The sequence below is a fragment of the Mus caroli genome, chromosome 8 (assembly GCF_900094665.2).
Source record: "Mus caroli chromosome 8, CAROLI_EIJ_v1.1, whole genome shotgun sequence".
NCBI classification, from domain to species: Eukaryota; Metazoa; Chordata; class Mammalia; order Rodentia; family Muridae; genus Mus; species Mus caroli.
The window spans coordinates 62,033,982-62,052,302 of NC_034577.1; the positions used below are offsets into that span (position 1 = coordinate 62,033,982).

An 18,321-nucleotide genomic window follows, 5' to 3' on the forward strand; every position below is an offset into this window, starting at 1 on the left:
AAAAAAAAAAAAAAAAAAAAAAAGTACTGAGCCATTCATTGCCCTAGCCTGGCTTTTCCTTCTTGACTTCTCTGCTGTGTGACATCAAGCTTTTGTCTCTTTTAGGCCATTGGAACTTACAGTCTTCTCCCTCCCCCAGATCAGGCCTGTGCAGTGCTGGGCCACTGTCTGACCTTTTGTACACTCTGGGCCCACCTTAAAGGCTTCTATTACTTCCTGTGGCTGGGGCCAAGCCTAGGGTTTTCCTTGTGCTTACACATTTGAATTTCTTGCCAGGCACCCTGTGAAGTCTCCATCTTCCCCATGCTCCGCCCCCCCCACCCCGCCGCCCCCATGCACACGTGCTGCTTGAGTTTCCTCTTCAGTAAGAACAAAAGGCAGATGACTGACTTTGCAGTCACACTGACCCTTCACCAAGCCTTCACCTGAATTCTGTCTCTGAGCAAACATTCAGGGAGGCTCTGTACCTCTGGAGAGGGATTTGTGCCCCCCCCCCCCAATTTGAGGACTCCCAAACGAGACAAAAGGCCTGTGAGAGTTCTCTGTCTTGGGGTACACCTGAGGATTGGTATTCGGCAAAGTCTTCATTCTTTAGCCATGTGCTAGCATTTGCTAGACCTGGAATGCTGGGGTTGGAAGGAAGGACTGGATCAAAAGAGCTCAGCAGGAAGAAGCGCTGGCAACAAGTGTTCAATCCCTGGACTCATGGTAGTAGAGACCCAAGTCCTGAAAGTTGTTCTCTGACCTCCACACTTGTGCTATGATGTGCAAACACATCACACTTGTGCTGTGGTGTGTAAACACATTGTGTGTGTGCATGCACACACACATACACACAATGACAAAATTTGAAAAGAACAAACAGGTTGAGGTCACTCCTACGTTGGATCTTGATAAAACAATATAGTTAACTTCCCCAGGGGAGAAAAGTACTGGATTCTAGTTTCCTTCCTGCCATCTACACAAATCCACACTTTTCATCTGCCCCCCCCCCCAGCCTGATAAAAGAAAAGCAGAAAGGTTTAGGGAAAGGCACAGTGGAGGGAGAACCTTTTTGTGCGCTGTGTAAAGAATGTCTTCGTTTTACCCAGATGCTGATTCCCTCTCTCCCCTTCTGACTGGTTTTAATAAAAAGCTGTTGGCCTATAGTGAAGCCAGAGACTGCCAGCAGGACTTGCAGGGAGAGATTGAACTCTGAAGGAGTCAGGCTCTAGAAGCCCAACATGGAGGAAGAAGCAGGCTCCAGTATTAGAGACCGAGAGGTCACAAGCCATGAGGCAGACATGGAATAATATAAATGTGTTAGTAGAAGTTGTACGAGCTAGTTGGGAACAAGCCTAGCTATAAGGCCTAGGCATTTATAAATAAACATGTCTCTGTTTATTATCAGAGTTGGGGTAAACATGGAAGGTCCATACGGTTATAACAGGATTCTGGTGACCAGCCAAATGCTCGAGGGCCCAGGACTTTTGGGAAACAGTCGTATCCCTCCAGGCTGGATACGGTCACTGCCATGTTGAATCAAGAACTGCGTTCATTCATGCATGACCTCACAAGTTTGGACCACTAATATGCTTTTGTACAAACACAGGATATATGCATGGGACCGCTCTCCTCAATAAAGATTATAGACCCATAATGAAGGTGGGGAGGGAAGATGATACATTTCTGCTGGAGCTGCCCATGTATTGGGGAGGAACTTCAATAAAGTCCCTGGTTCACAAAACTGGACTTGAGTGAAGTTGTTTCTTTGGTCAGGTTAACCACTTATCCCAGAGCAGTTCCCCAGAAAAAGTCACATAATGCAGACATTGATGCTCTTGAGGTCAGAAGAATTTTGAGGAGTCATAGAGTGGAGTACCCTGAGGGCTGCTGGGAGAACCCCAGGGCGGGTGTGTGTGTGTGTGTGTGTGTGTGGTGGCTGTGAAAAGGAGCAGAAATTTTGCGGAGCCTGGGACTCAGGTGTGCGAGGCCTTGAGGAAGAGGCAGGACTGGGGAGTGGGAATTCTGAGGAGCTGTGGGGAGCTATGAGGAGGACCCACAGTTCTGAGGAAGTAGCCAGGGCAGTGAGGGGAGGGGAAGGCACTCTCAGTTACCAGTGAATTTGATATCAGTTTGGACTGTATGAGGCACTGACCCAAGACGCTGAAAACTTAGGGTGCAGATGTAGTTAGGTTGGTAGGGTTTTGTCTGGTATGCTTGCTGCCCTGGCTTCCATCCTCATCACCACACAAACAGGGCCCTGTGGCACACAGCACTCATCCCAGCACTTAGGAGGTAGAGGTAGAAGAAAGTTTGAGATCATGCTCCAATCATAGCAAACTCCGGCAACCTTCATTACATAACAAACTTGAGGACAGCATGGGCAATAAGAGACTCTGTCTCAAGTTATTTTTGAAACAAGGTCTCTCTGCATAGCCCTGGCTGTCTGGAAACTATGTAGCCTAGGCTAGCCTAGAGCTCACAGAGATCCATCTCCCTGGTGTTGGGATTAAAGGCATGTGTCACCTTGCCCACCCACAAATTTTTGAAATTTTTGAAAAGTATGAAGATGGGGAGCAAACAGTGAGGATGCAGGCCTCTGAGGCAGTAAACTCAGATGTGAATGGCTGTAAAGAATCCGGGCCCTGTGAAGAAGTGATAACCTAAGCAGATCCAGGACTGAAGAGAAGGCAGAGGCACTGGAGTAAGCAAGGGATGAGGGCCTATGATGGGGAAGGTAGCCATAAAGTGCACCAGACTTAAGCAGATGCAGGCGGTAGTCGTTACCATGGCAACCCCAACCGGGTTTTACTGGCAGTTGAGAAAGGAAGTTTCTAGCTAGTCACTGAGGAGGGGGAACAGTGCATGGTGCTGATTGGTGACGGCGCCCACAGGGGGCGTGTCCTGAGAGGTGGGAGGATCAGAAGAGAATTCCTGTTTCCTAGACAACCCTTAACCATCTGCAGCCGTTGAGAAGCTGTTTGGGGCGCATCGCGAAGGAGAGGGTGATGCACGGCGAAGATAGATGAAAAGGGCGTTTTATTGGCTAGTGGACTTGAAGGAGGCGTGGTCCCTGGGTCTGCGGCGGTTGGCTGCTGCGCAAGCGCGAGAGCCCGGCGGGACCTGTCCCTTTGCGCTCGCTCGGACTGTAGCCCATGGCCGCCCCTCTGCGTCCCGTGCCGCCACAGCCCGCCCCGCGCCGCCTGCCGCCCACAGCTCCACTAGGCCATGACACGAGCGACGTCCTGCAGCAGATCATGGCCATCACCGACCAGAGCCTGGACGAGGCTCAGGCCAGGTGCGGCTCCCGGGCAGGATGGGAAGGGGCGGAGGCGGGATGAGGATGGACAGGTGCAGCTGAGCTTGGAGTGATGGACAGGCGGAGTGATCTTGGGCCAGAGGGAATGAAGGATACAAGAATTTGTCCTGTACTAAAGGGTGACTTCGTAAGGAAAGAGGGTATCAGAGTTATGGGGGTAAAAGCCCGGCCCTGGGAACATGAGACATTGGAAGGGTTAAGTGATCTATTATTGGCGGACGCGTAGGGTTGGGGAAAGACCGCAAGTTTGCAAGTCACACAGTGGAAGAGAAGCTACTGAAGAGCCTGTACTAGAATGATCTGATACAGGATCCGTTGAGAACTTTCAGGAACGGATATGGGGAGCTGGGTGGACATAGAGGGCACCCATCTTTTTATAGTTTTTATTTTCTCGTTGTGTGTATGTGTGTGTGCTCCTGACATGTGAGTAGAGAACTCCAGTTCTTTGGAAGTGTAGCGAGTACACTAAACCACTAAGCTATCTCTGCAGTGCACCCACCTCCAACCTGGCAGGAGCTTTTATCACCAGGCTTGCCTCAAACTCATCTTTTTTTTTTTTTTTTTAAAGAGTCAGTTATTTTATGTATATGAGTACACTGTAGCTGTTGTCTTCAGACACACCAGAAGAGGGCATCAGATCCCATTACAGATGACTGTGAGCCACCAAGTGGTGGCTGGGAATTGAACTCAGGATCTCTGGAAGAGCAGTCAGTGCTCTTAACCACTGAGCCCTCTCTCCATCCCTCACACTTATTAAAAGATAACCTTGAAAGGATCTTTGAGTTCGAGGCCAGCCTAGTCTGCAAAGTGAGTTCCAGGACAGCCAGGGCTACACAGAGAAACCCTGTCTAGAACCACCAAGAGACTCAAACAAACAAACAAAAGATAACCTTGAACTCCTGACCATGCAGTCTTTACCTTCCGAGTGCTGGGATGAGAGTCAGACGCCACCCACTAACCACATCCCAAGGATCCCTTGTCTTTATATTTATTTGTCTGTTTGTTTGGGAGAGGACCTCATGTTTCCCAGGCTAGCCTGAAACTCTCCATACAACACATACAGTCCAGGATGATCTCCTGCCTCAGCCTCCCAAATTGCATGTACCAGCACACCCAGTTCGTGTGATGCTCAGGCTGAACACAGGGCTTTGTTCATGCTAGGCCAGCACTCAGGGACCCATTTTAAAGCATTTCTTTCATGTATGTGTGTAATGATGTGGCTTAGTGTGTATGTGCATGTGTGCATGCTGGTCCACATGGCGCATGTGTGTATTGAGGTAAGAGGTCACTATCAGCGGTCTTCCTCAATCATGCTCTGGCTTTTGCGTTTACATTTATTTATGGAATGAAGCATGTATGTGAAGTCTCAGAAGCCCTGAGAAAGTCAGTTCTTCCCTTCCACTCTGGTTCATGAGGTCAAGTTGGGATTTGGGTTATTTCCCCGCCTGTGTTCTGTAGACTTGGAGTGGCTGCAGAAGTGCTGCTCCAGAGATGTAGAAGGGGATTAAAGGCGTCCATTCTTGCTCAGGTCCCCAAAGGCTACCTCAGGAGCTGTTGTTTGGTGCCCACACCCTGCCTCCATTGTTGTGGGTCTTTTCAAGACAGGGTCTCTCTGTGTAGCCCTGGCTGTCCTGGAACTCCTGAAACCAGGCTGGCCTCAAACTCAGAAATCTACCTGCCTCTCTCAGCCTCCCAACTACTAGGATTAACGGCATGCACCACCACTGCCCGGCTGTACCTTGCCCTGCTTAATTATTGTATTTTAAAGACAGGATTCCACTGAGCACGGAAATAACAGATTAGCTGAAGTGAGTTCCTGGCATCCTTCTGTCTCTACCTGACCTTCTCCCCCTGCCCCCGCCCCCAGCATGGGCTTTAGAGATGCCATTACAGCATGCCAAGCTTTATCGTAGCGACAGACTCAAGGGAACTCAAGGCAGCCACTGACTGAGCCTTCCCTCCAGTCTCTGAACAGACCCTCCTTTTTTTTTTTTTTTTTTTCCTGGACAGGGTTTCACTGTATAGACCAGGCTGCCCTCAAACTCAGAGATCCTCCTGCTCTGCCTCCTGAGTTCTGGGATTAAAGGCATACGCTACCACATCTGACTTGAGAACCCATTTTTATTACTTTTAACAGAAACTTTTTTTTTTTTTTTTTTTTTTTTTTTTGGTTTTTCGAGACAGGGTTTCTCTGTGTAGTCCTGGCTGATCCTGGAACTCACTCTGTAGACCAGGCTGGCCTCGAACTCAGAAATCCACCTGCCTCTGCCTCCCGAGTGCTGGGATTAAAGGTGTGCGCCACCACGCCCGGCTAACCGAAACTTTTAAAGATCATTTTATTTTCCATGTATGAGAATCTTACCTACATGTGTTGATGTCTACCATACACAGTCCTGGTGCCCAAGAGGGTCAGAGGTTATCAGATTCCTTAGAACTCAAGTTAAATGGTTGAGTGCTAGAAATTGAACCTAGGTCTTCAGCAAGAATAGCCAATTTTTTTTGTTTGTTTGTTTTTCGAGACAGGATTTCTCTGTATGGCCCTGACTGTCCTGGAACTCACTCTGTAGACCAGGCTGGTCTTGAACTCAGAAATCTGCCTGCCTCTGCCTCTCAAGTGCTGGGATTAAAGGTGTGTGCCACCCCTGCCTGATAGCCAATGTTCTTAACTGCTGACCATCTTGCTAGTCCCATCTTGCTAGTCCCAAGTTTAAAATGAACTTGCTTAATACCTGTTGGCACTTACTATGTGCAAGGCACTGTACTTGGGTACTGACATTGTCCTTGCTTCCAGCACTGTTAGCTTGGGGATTTGGGACAGAGAAAGGAAGTAGAAATATATGCACACACATAAATTGTGGCGAAGCTATAAGGAAAGGGTTGGCATGCTGTGGAAAGCCAGGTGGGAGAGTGACAGACCTTCTAGAGGTCCCAGGAGCCAGGGAAAAACATGTTCCCAGGAAAGAAAGAAGTCCTGGAGTTTTATAAAGATTTATTTTTAAATTCATGAGTATTTTACCCACATGAATGTATGTATATCAAGTATGTGCCTGGTCTCCATAGAAGTCAGAAGAAGGCATCTGAGCCCCTGGAACTGCAATTGCAGACAGTGGTGAGCTGCTGTGTGGATGCTGGGAATGGAACCGGAATCTGCAAGAGTAGCCCGAGCTCTTCACGGCCAAGTCATCTCCCCAGCCACCATTCCAGTTTCCACAGAGAAAAACAAACAAACAAAGCAGTTTTCAGACCACCTATCTCATGTCCCCAAATCCAGTGTCAGCTAGTCAGAGTTGCTGAAATGCACGTTATGAGGCAGCTTACTGGGAAGCTTACACCTACTGGAATGATTAGAAAATAGAAAAAGGTGCTGAATTCCTTTTGGAGAAAGAGGCTTCATTGAAAGGGTCTGTTTTGAGGTGAGGGGGATTCCTTGGGGTCTGATAGTGTGTGTGCTCTGGAGCCCTACAGTGAGATTAGTATACTAAGGGAAACTGTAAAAGAATCGTGGGCTTGGGAGTACAGCTTAGCTGAGGAGAGTCTGTGCTTCCGGTGCACATGCAAGGAGCCCTGGGCTTGGTCACCAGCAGTGTAGACCTCTTGTGGCAGTGCACACCTTTGTTACATATTGAGGCCAATCTGAGATTCCTGAGACCCTGCCTACAAACAAGCCAACAACCCATCCCCACTTGTGCTGTACCAGGACCTTGTGCTCCTGCTGGACAAAAGCAAACTTCCCTTGCTTAGCGGGGAATGCTGAGTCTGGTGTTAGAGTCTCTCTCTGGAGAGTTAGGAGTGCTTCCATTCCTCCAGCTCTTTCCATCCCGCTTTCAAAACTGTATCTGTTATTAGGATGTGTGTGTGTGTGTGTGCATGTGATGATCAGAGGACAGCACTGAAGAGCCTGTTGTCACCTTCTGCAGCAGCTTCTGAGGAGTGAACTCAAGTCATCAGGCTTGCAGGAGCAAGTGCTTTTACCCCAGCCCCAGCCAGTATTCCACACAGCAGCCCCGGGTTTTCCTACATCTCATTTTATGCTCAACACATACATTATATGTCACCCCTCACAGCCCCTACCTTCCTCTTTCTTGCTCTCTGAGTACCAGTCAGGTGCTGGACAGTCAGTGGTGACTCTGGTGCTCCAAAGAGGAAACTGAAGTCAGGGCAGGAACATCTTTCCTGGGGGTGCCCTTTGGTTAATCTCTAAGAGGGCCTTTGTTGTTTGTTGACTTCTCATAGTGTCTGGTACTAGGCACTTGGAAAAATGCCAATGAAGAGAGTCTAAAACAACCTGTGGGTAGAACACCAGATTATCTACATGATGATCCATAACAGTAGAAACATTACAGTTATGAAATAGCAACGAAAATCATTTAATGGTGGGGGTCACCAACTGTACTAAAGGGCCGAGCATTAGGAAAGCGGAGAACCACTAGGCTGGAAGAGTAGGCTCTGAGGAGAGAAAAGATGGACCCCAAGGATGGGCACCACTAAAAGAACACTTGGGTGTGTCCTGGGGAACTAGCTGTGACCTGTTCTGGAAAGACCTGCTGAGAGCTGAGCTCTGCCCGGGTGTGGGCCTCAGGCATCTGTGACCCAGCACAACCCCAGATTTGAGATTCTGGTGGCCCCAGGTGGCCAGTGTTCACAAAGGAATTCAGTCACTCCTGTCTACTTGACAGTTTTCAAAGAGTGCTTATTTTAAGGCTAAGAAGTTAATTTTTATTTCTTTTTTATCCTGTGTGAGTATGCATGCTTGTGGCACGTGGACAGCATACATATGGAGGTCAGAGTACAGTTTACAGGAGTCAGCTGTTTCCTCCCACCACGTGGGTCCTAGGGATCAAACTCAGGTCATCAGGCTTGGTGGCGAGGGCCTCTATCCACTGAGCCACTCTCACTCTCGCCACACCACCCCCCACCTCTTTGGGGCTGTTGTTTTTTGGAGATTTATTTATTTTTATTCTATGTGTATGTGTTTCGTCTGCATGTATATATATGTATGTATGCATGTATGTATACCGAACACATGCATGACGCCTGCAGAGTTAGAAGAGGACATTGGATTCCTTGTGACTAGAATTACACATGGTTGTAAGCCACTATGTGAACATTAGGAACTGACCCTGGGTCCTCTGCAAGAGCAGCCAATGCTGTTCATCTCTGCACTGCCTCTCTAGCCCCTTTGCTTTTTATTTATTTGTTTGTTTTGAGATAGGATCTATTATATGACACTAACTGGTCTAGAACTTCCTATGTAGTCCAGGATGGCCTTGAACTCACAGCGATTGTCCTGCCTCTTCCTCCCAAGTACTAGGATTAAAGGTGTGTACCACTAAATTTGGTCTCCTACCTCTTTATATAAAGGTTTTTTTATTACTTAATCTTTTACTTATTAATTTATTTTTTTACACTCCAGATTTTATTCCCCTCCTAGTCCACCCTCCGACTGTTCCACATCCCATACCTCCTCCCTGTCTCCACAAGAATGTCCACACACACACAGACACACACACACACTCTTATATAAAGTTTTAAAACATCAATTTTTTTTCATAGCCAGGTTTTGTTTTGTTTGGTTTGGTTTGGTTTTTTTTTTTTTTAAAGATTTATTTATTTATTATATGTAAGTACACTGTAGCTGTCTTCAGACACTCCAGAAGAGGGCGCCAGATCTTGTTACAGATGGTTGTGAGCCATCATGTGGTTGCTGGGAATTGAACTCTGGACCTTTGGAAGAGCAGTCGGGTGCTCTTACCCACTGAGCCATCTCACCAGCCCTTGGTTTGGTTTTAAGGCAGAGTCTCCCAGTGTAGCCCTGACTGTCCTAGAACAAACTCTATAGACCATGCTGGCCTCAAACTCAAGAAATCCTCCTGCCTCTGCCTCCTGAGTGCTGGGATTAAAAAAGATATGTGCCACCACTACCCACCACTACCCGGCTCATATTGCCAGTTTTTGCTTTGTTTTGTTTTGTTTTGTTTGTTTGTTTTGTTTTTTGAGACAGGGTTTCTCTGTATTGCCCTGGCTGTTCTGGAACTCACTTTGTAGACCAGGCTGGCCTCGATATTGCCAGTTTTTAATCCTGAGTTGGGCATGAATACTGGAGCAGGAAAAAGTGTAGTTCAAGGCCAACCTCTATGAAGTAATAGTAGTAGTAATAGTAATAATAATAATAATAATAATAATAATAATAATAATAATAGGAAAGGGAGTATTTTTTTTCCCCAAGACAGGGTTTCTCTGTGTAGCCCTGGTTGTCCTGGAACTCACTCTGTAAACCAGACTGGCCTCGAACTCAGAAATCCACCTGCCTCTGCCTCCCAATTGCTGGGATTAAAGGCGTGCGCCACCACTGCGTGGCGGGAGTATTATTCTTTATCTGTTAAAATAACTGTGGAAATTGTCCCCGACAGCTATGTGTCACTTTTGAGATCTTAACGGCTCAGGTTTCCTTTTCTTCTATGACCTTTTCCTGATAGAACCTCAGAGCTATGAAGATCACCCAAGGCCTGAGAGAGCGTCAGTCCTTAGTTGTCTCCACTCCAGAGGAACACAGCTTGGCTGGGCCTTCTCCTCACAGTATAACCCACCCTCTGCTGTGGGGGTTCTGCATCCTCAGACTCAACAGACTGGCAAAATAGGATAGCAGATCAGGATGTCTGCTGCCAAGCCTGGTGACCTGAGTTCAGTCCTTGGGACTAAAACAGTGGAAGAAGAGAATGACGAATGTACCACTGTACATTTACACACACACACACTGTCAGTGTTAGTGCCCTGAATGGTATGAGGAGAAAGCAGTAAGCAGCAGGCCCCGGTCCTTCCTTGCTTCTCCTGACTGGTTGTGGTGTAGCAAGCCTTCCCTGAGACAGAGGACTGCAATCCGGGGTTGTACGGATGTGGTGAGTGCATTTCCTCTCCTCGGTTGCTTATGGTCAGTGTATTTTATCATAGCAACAGAAATGATGCTAGAGCAAATACCACACACACACACATACCACAAACACACATATACACCCCCACACACACACCACACACACCACAATACACATACACCACACACACACACACACACCACACACACACACATAAAGGAGACAGAGACAGGATGAGGAGGCCCTTGCCTGTTGTTACCTCAGCACTAGAGGCTGATGCCAACAGATGAGGAATTTCAGGTCATCCATAGCTATATAGGGAGTCCCAGCCTGGCCTGGGCAACTACACAGGGAATTCCAGGGAAGTCCAGTTAATCTTAACTTGCTGTTCCCCAACCCCCCAAAAAAGGAAGCAAATTTTCTACATCCTGACAGAGCATGTACTTTCTTTTCCAACAGTTCCCTAAACAGCAGTGGATATAACAACTGCGACACCCACCTGGTGGCTCACAGTCATCCACGGCTTCAGTCCCAGAGAGCCCAGGATCCTCTTCTGACCTCACCAGGCACAGGCAGGCACATGGTGCAGATACAGACATGCAGACCAAGCACCCACACACAGAAAACAGTGTCGTTTTTAAAGTGCATAGCAGGGCTGGAGAGGTGGTTCAGAGGCTAAGCGCTCTTGTGGCTGCTGTAGTGACCCCAGTTTGGTTCCCAGCATTCATGCTGGGCTGTTTATGTGTGCCTCCCTGTCCAAAGCATCCTCTGTTCTCTCTGGCCTCTGCACGTGCACGCATGCTGCATGCCTACTTACACACGAGAAATAAAAATGGATCAGGAGTACACGGGAAGCCGTGTGAAGGGTGTGTGCAGGTGCTCCAGAGTCTTGCAGAAGGGGCTTGAGCAGCTACCTCTAATCATTTGGATGCAAAGACACAAAGACTACAACCTGATAGCCTGTCAGTGTGGTAGATGGAGCCGACTTCATCTCTCCTGGCTGGACCAAGTCATCAAGAACTTCTCACTTCCCACCTCACTATGTGAGGCCACTCATCTTTATTGTCCTGGCAAATTTGATTTTTTAAATTTTTTTTTTCTATTTTTTGTGAATTTCCCATCATGCATCCCAATCCTACTTGCCTCCCCATCCCCTCGCACCTGCCCTCTGCCCTGCAGCCTCCCCACCAAAAGAAAACAGTCTCCTTGTGGGTACTGCAGTATGTCACAATGTGCCCCACAGTGCACCCTCTTGTCCACACTTCTTCACTTACAAATGTTCATTGCAGTGAATCACTGGCCTGGTTCGAGGCCTCTGGCTTCTCACCAGGACTTCTCAGAGATCCTGTTGATGCCCCGTGACACTGACGTAGAGATCCAGCAGCTTTGGGTCTGCTTTTGGACTGGTCCCTTCATGTGCTCCAGCAGTTCACAGATGGGGTAGATGTTGAGGTAGGGGACTCGAAAGCCCTGGATGTGGACCTGGGTGGTAGCTGTGTTGGTCAGCCTACCAGCTGTCCTGCACCTTCACCTTCATGGCGAGCCCTCCAGCACCCACCTGGCTAGCTCACTCAATGCCCCAGTTGGCAAAGGGCAGAGCCAGCTCTCACCCTCTCATAGAGCTAGGGGACCCTTGCCCACGACAGCAGGGCCAGCTTTATTGTTCTGCCCAGATGAGGCACAGGGCCTGCTCTCCTGAGTGTTGCAGTACATGAGGGGCTGAGTCAAGTTTGTTTAAAGACAGGAAAATGGGGATTGGTTTTTTTATTACCAATAATATTGGTAATAAATTAATATTATTGCAGTGGCTCAGCAGGTAAAGGCACTTGCTTCCAAGCCTGATGAGCTGAGTTGACTTCCTGGAACCCACTTAGTAAAAGGAGAGAACCCACTCCCCCAGGTTAACTTCTAACTTACACAGAGAGAGAGAGAGAGAGAAAGAGAGAGCGTACACTAAATACAAAATTGTTAAAAATGTAATAGTATAGCAGCTAAAATAACCAAGGGAGTTATTTACTAGAAAGTGAGGCCACAAAATGAAGTAGAGACTAGAGCCATGGCTTGGAGGCCAAGAACATGCTGCTCTCATGGAGGGCCTGGATCCATTTCCAGGGAATCCAGCACCTTCTGGCCTCTGTGGCCACCAGGCATACACATGGTACACACACACACACACACACACGCAGGCAAAATACCCATACACACAAAACACATCTAAAAACATTTTCAGAAAGATTTTTAAAATGAAGTAAATGTGTAATGAATTTTAAGTTCATACTAGCATGCATATGTGTGTGTATGTGTATACCAGTGTGTATAATAACATATATATATAAATATAATAAAATGCCTCAGAGCTACATTTTGTGACAGGATAGACAGCGAAGGACAGTGGAAGGAAGGACAGACAGAAGGGTGTGAGTGTTAGTTGACTGTGACCCATATATAGCCAGGGTTGAATGGACTAAACTGGCTGGCTCAGACAGTGTCCCTTCCCATCTTCCTCCATATTGGCCTCTCCCAGACTGGAGGAGTGCGCTCCTGTCTCCAGCATAGAGCAGCTGCATCCCCTGCTAGACCCTCCAAACAAGCTCCGGGGATGTTTGTAGAACACAGGATCCATGACTAAGACACATCTGCTCATGACAGGCTGCTGCTTGTGGGAAAAAGGAAAATGGATTCTCTCTTTTAGAGCAGGTCCTGTCCGTTGGGGTGAGGTGGGTGGCGGTAGTTTTGTCTGTTTACATTCGGCCATTTATTTTATGTGTGTATGTGAGCACTTGCAAGTACAGGACAAAGGACACCTTGCAGAAATGGGGAATTGACTCAGGTCCCTTGCATAGTGACAGGATCCTGTACTGCAGGAGCCACCTCACCAGCCCAGGAGCTATCCCCAAGCTGTCCTCAAATTCACCATGTAGTCAAGGATGGCCTTGAACTCCTGTCCTTACGGCCCCAGGGCTGGGAAGTGGTCTACACAGTTCAGAATCGCTTTTTCTGTTTCTGTGAAAACTGCTGATGGAATTTTGGTGGGGATTACATCGAATCTCTAGATTGCTTCTTGCAGTATAGCTATCTTCACCTCACTCCACCGAGCCATGCACATGGGAGGTCTTTCTGTCCTCTGGTTCCTTCAGTGTCCATAGGATATTGTCCTGACTACTCCCCACTAAGGTTCTCTCTTAGGACTGAGGACTCTCCAGGCTCGCCATCTGTGTTTGAGTCATAGTCTCTATGTGTGCTGGCTGCATGTTCTTGGGACTCGTCAGGCAATGAAAGCTCGGAAATGTTAAGGTTTCCAGAGGCTTCCACTCAGCCAGAGCGTGCAGACTCAGCGGGAACGAACAAGCTGCTTTAAGAAGGCAGAGTGAGACCCTAAGTTTGGGAATTGCTCACAGGGGTAGGGGGTGGGGGGCTCCAGGCAACCTGGTAGAAAGAGAAAGTAGCAAGCTTGATGGGTTGTCTGTACCTCACACTGTGGCAAAGGCAACTTATCTCAGTCTATCTGAGCAATCTGACAGACTTCCCTAGGTCACAACAATGAAGGCAGCTGCAGATTCCAGGCCTGGGGAGGGAGGGCTGCTTCCTGCTTCCGGACGACTCAGGGGCAAGGTGTTCTCTGGTGCCTCACCTGCCCAACACCCCCTCTTCTCAAGGGAACCCTTTAAAATATATTTTTTGGGGGTATAGAGTTTGAGACAGGGTTTCTCTGAATAGCTCTGGCTGTACTGGAACTCATTCTGTAGACCAGGCTGGCCTCAAACTCAGAAATCCGCCTGCCTCTGCCTCCCAAGTGCTGGGATTAAAGGCATGTGCTACCATTGCCCAGCTTAAATTTTTACTACCATTGCCCAGCTTAAATTTTTTATTTTTTTACTTTTTTTGGTTTTTCGAGACAGGGTTTCTCTGTATAGCTCTGGCTGTTCTGGAACTCACTTTGTAGACCAGGCTGGCCTCGAACTCAGAAATCTGCCTGCCTCTGCCTCCCAAGTGCTAGGATTAAAGGCGTGCACAACCACGCCCGGCTTAAATTTTTTATTTTAAATAAACATATAATATGTTAGATATTAACGCCGTTCTTGAACTTGGTATGGTTTTGTGGGTTTTCTTCTTGTAGCTAGCATCCTCACCCAGGGCTCTGCCCCTTCCACCCCTCCTCATTGCTGTGTTCTTCCCTTCCTGACCTCGGGAGCCAGGCTTCACTCACACCGGTTTTCATTACAGGCTAGGATCTGAGGAGGAAGGACAGACACCCTTTTGTCTTTATTTTTTAGACTAATAAAACATCTACCCACTTTGGAGGGGTTGGGTGTGTGTGCAGTCAGCAGACGCTTTGCTCTGGAGCCCCATCTCCTGCTACTGTGTGGATCCTAGGGCTTGAACCCCTGTTTCTCTGAGTTTGTTACCCCTTTCCCGAGCTATCCATTTTCCTGCAAAATTCACAATTTTATTGTTCTTTACAGCTGAATAATAATCCATTGTGTATATTATGACTTTTAAAATTTTTTCAGTTTTTACTTTACTCATTTTTTGGTTTTTTGTTTGTTTGTTTTGTTTTTGTTTTTCGAGACAGGGTTTCTCTGTGTAGCCCTGGCTGTCCTGGAACTCACTCTGTAGACCAGGCTGGCCTTGAACTCAGAAATCCACCTACCTCTGCCTCCCAAGTGCTGAGATTAAAGGCATTCACCACCACCACCCGACACTTTACTCATTTTTTATTGTGTGTGTCTGGGTGTGTCGCCTGTATGCATATCTGTGCACCACGTGTGTGTGCCTGGTGCCCAGGAGGAGGCACTGAATCTTCTGAAACTGGAGTTAGATGGTCATTAGCCACCATGCGGATGCTGAGAGTTGAGCCTAGGTCCTCTAGAAGAACAACAGCTAGTGCTCTTAACCTCTGAGCCATCTGTTCAGCCCTACACTACATTTATCTTATCCATGTTTCTGTTGATGGGCACCTACATCATCTTGCCATCATGAATAGGGGAACTGTGAACATGGATGCACGAGTGTCTCTGTGTTAGGGTATGGACTGTTAGATGCCCAGCAGCTGGGTCATATGGTAATTCTATTTTTAATTTTTGGAGGAAGCTCTATAGATTTCTATAATAGCTATACTAATTTAGTCTTCCACCAGCTTCCTTTTGACATTTATTATTTGTGTGTGTGACTCAGCACATATACAATCAGAGGACAACTTACAGATTGCCTCTTTCCTTGTGCTGTGTGGGCCCCAGGGATGGCTGCAAGCATCTAGGCAACTGCAGCGCCTCTTCACCCTAGGCTTGCTTTTCCAAGGGTGTGGGCCTTTGTAAAAGGCTTTACACTCAGGAAAAGGCTCACCAGCCCTTAGTGAAGCCTCACTTTCATGCTGTGAATGGGCAGTAGATTTCTGTGGGTGGGTAGCTGAGGGACAGAGCATGTGTCTGCTGTGGTTAGGCCCTCTGTTCCATTCCTAGCACCACAAGGAAACAAAAACACCCAGAACATTCAGTCTACATCACAGCTGCACAGGGCTGTTCCCTCCTCCAGCTTCTCTCTGTAGCACCCTATCTGATCCATTGCATGCAAGTTCACCAGAGAGCTGTCCTGCCTGACGTACCACCGCATTGTCTTTTAGATATTATTTAATGCTTTAGTTTTTAGGGCATGACAGACTCTATGGTTCAGGTTCACTTCAGAGTTGCCTTCTGCCTCAGCCTTCCCAGCTCTGTGATCACAAATCTGTGCTACCCTTTCTCTGTGTAGCCCTGGCTGTCCTGGAACTCACTCTGTAGACCAGGCTGGCCTTGAACTCAGAAATCCGCCTGACTCTGCCTCTGGAGGTGCCTGAGGCAGGGTCTTACTCTGTAGCCCAGGCTGGCCTTGAATTTGAGGTCCTCCTCCTGCCTCTGCCTTGTGAATCTTGAGATTACAGGTGTGCAGCACCATTCCTGACTAGGTTTTGCAGGTTACTTTCTAAGGTTACAGTGCCATCTCATTCTCCAGTGGTTCATGAAGAGGCTGGACCAACATCTGCTGATGCTTTTAAAAGCAGGTTCCATCTGTGAGATTTTTAGCCTATAAATGTGATAGACTACATTGATTTTTTACTTGTGTTTTTTTTTTTGTTTTGTTTTTTTGTTTTTTTGTTTTTTGTGAGTCTATCGGCACCATCCTCAGAAGCCTGAAGAGGGCAGTGGATCCTATGCCACTGAGGCTCCTGTTATTCATCAGCTTTGTGACAAAAGGTGACCTCAGGAACTGACCTCAGGTCCTCTGCAAGAACAGCCAGTATTCTCAAGACCACTAAATCATCGTTCTAGGCTCCTGACATCAGTTGACTTTTTTTTTTTTTTTTTTTAGTTTTTTGAGACAGGGTTTCTCTGTGTAGCCCTGGCTGTCCTGGAACTCACTCTGTAGACCAGGNTGGNCTCGAACTCAGAAATCCNCCTGCCTCTGCCTCCNNAGTGCTGGGATTAAAGGCATGCGCCACCATGCCCGGCATCAGTTGACTTTTTAAAAAGGTACAACATGCCGGGCAGTGGTGGCGCACACCTTTAATCCCAGTACTTGGGAGGCAGAGGCTGGTGGATCTCTGAGTTCGAGGCCAGCCTGGTCCACAAAGTGAGTTCCAGGACAGCCAGGGCTACACAGAGAAACCCTGTCTCGAAAAACCAAAAAAAAAAAAAAAAAAGAAAAGGAAATCAACTGGGGGAGATCTCCACCTCAGCTGCTGTTCAGCTGAAGTTGCTAAATGAGAGCAGAAAACATTTTTTGAGGCACACACGCATGTGTATGTGTAGGCCAGAGGAAGACATTCTCTACTGGATTCCTTGTAGATGGGGTCCTCACTGAACCTGAAGTTGGCCATTTTGGTTCCACTGAATGGCCAGTGAGCTCCCAGTCTGCCCTCCTTTGACCTTTAGCCCTGGGCTATGTAGCCATGCCTAGGGTATAAATGCATTTCTTTTTATTTATGTGTATATATGCTATGTGTAGGTAACTGTGGAGGGTCCTGGTTCACCCCTGCACTGAAATGTCTTAGACACAAATATACACAATAGGACTCTAGACCCTCCTGCCTCACTTCCCAGTGAAAGACTAGGAAAGGAAAGTGTTCCCATGAGAATCCTTTCCAAACTACTGCGGAGCTGCCATTAAAAAACCCAGGTATAAAGCCAGGTGTAGTGACACATACCTTTAATCTCAGCACTCAGGAGGCCGAGGCAGGTGGGTCTCTGTCAGTTCAAGGGCAGCCTGGTCTTCAAAATGAGTTCCAGGACAGCCAGGACGACACAGAGAAACCCTGTCTCCAAAAGAACAAAACAAAACAAGTTCTAAAATTATATATCCAAACTACTTAGCCTCACATAGAACAATGGTGAGAAATGAAGCTTGGTGCTCTGTCCCCGGCAGCCCTAACTTCCTCAGTGTCCCTGAGACATCATTATGACAAGGCTGCCACATGCAGGTTACAGCAGGACCGAGGAACATTCTCCATCAAACGTAAGCCCTGTTCTACCAACTGTAGATCACAGCTCCTGATTTTTACCTGTAATTTCCAAACAATTCTAAGCAATTATGTGGCAGCTTGCTTTTGTTGGGGAGGTCCAATTTTAAGTCACTGGGAGTCTGAATTTAGAGATATGTGCAGAGTTCTTGCCTCTGAATGACCAGCAATCCCTTAGCAGGCCTTGTCAAGTGTAACAATGTTGCAAAACAAACTGAAATCGGCTAATTGTTCATAGTTAGGTTTTATGAAAGAGCTGGTAAGATTAAATAGAGATGACAATTAGAAAATGCCACGTGTGGAGGGTCAGATGGGAGTCCAAGCCTCTGTTCTGCTGGAGATAGCTTTCCAGGTGCATACTTGCTCACTCTCTCTCTCTCTCTCTCTCATTAGCCCAGTCTTATTCTACATATCAATCCAGTCATTTACTCCAGGTTTCCTTTTGTTTATCCTATGAACTAGCATTCCTTGATCCCAGCCCCTAATTCTCCCAAGACAGCAAGCACACATTTCCTTTTGACTTTGCAAAAGTATTCAGAAATCAGCCTGCCTCCGTTAAGATATCTTGGTGGGACTCAGTCCTGAAATTACCAATTTCTACCACACCTGGGCTTGGATGCACTTTATCCCAGGCTGACCTTGAACTCAGGAACCTGCCC

General features: G+C 47.4%; 1 protein-coding gene across 1 annotated transcript in view; it reads left to right on the top strand.

Moving 5' to 3' along the window:
- Positions 1–2,958: 2,958 nt before the first annotated feature.
- The window catches only part of Pbx4 (PBX homeobox 4), a 40,604-nt gene continuing 25,241 nt past the window's right edge, over positions 2,959–18,321 (top strand). The window contains exon 1 of the mRNA XM_021171097.2: positions 2,959–3,280. Within this exon, the coding sequence (XP_021026756.1) occupies positions 3,138–3,280 (143 nt within the window). The 5' untranslated portion in view covers positions 2,959–3,137. The remainder of the gene's footprint in view (positions 3,281–18,321) is intronic.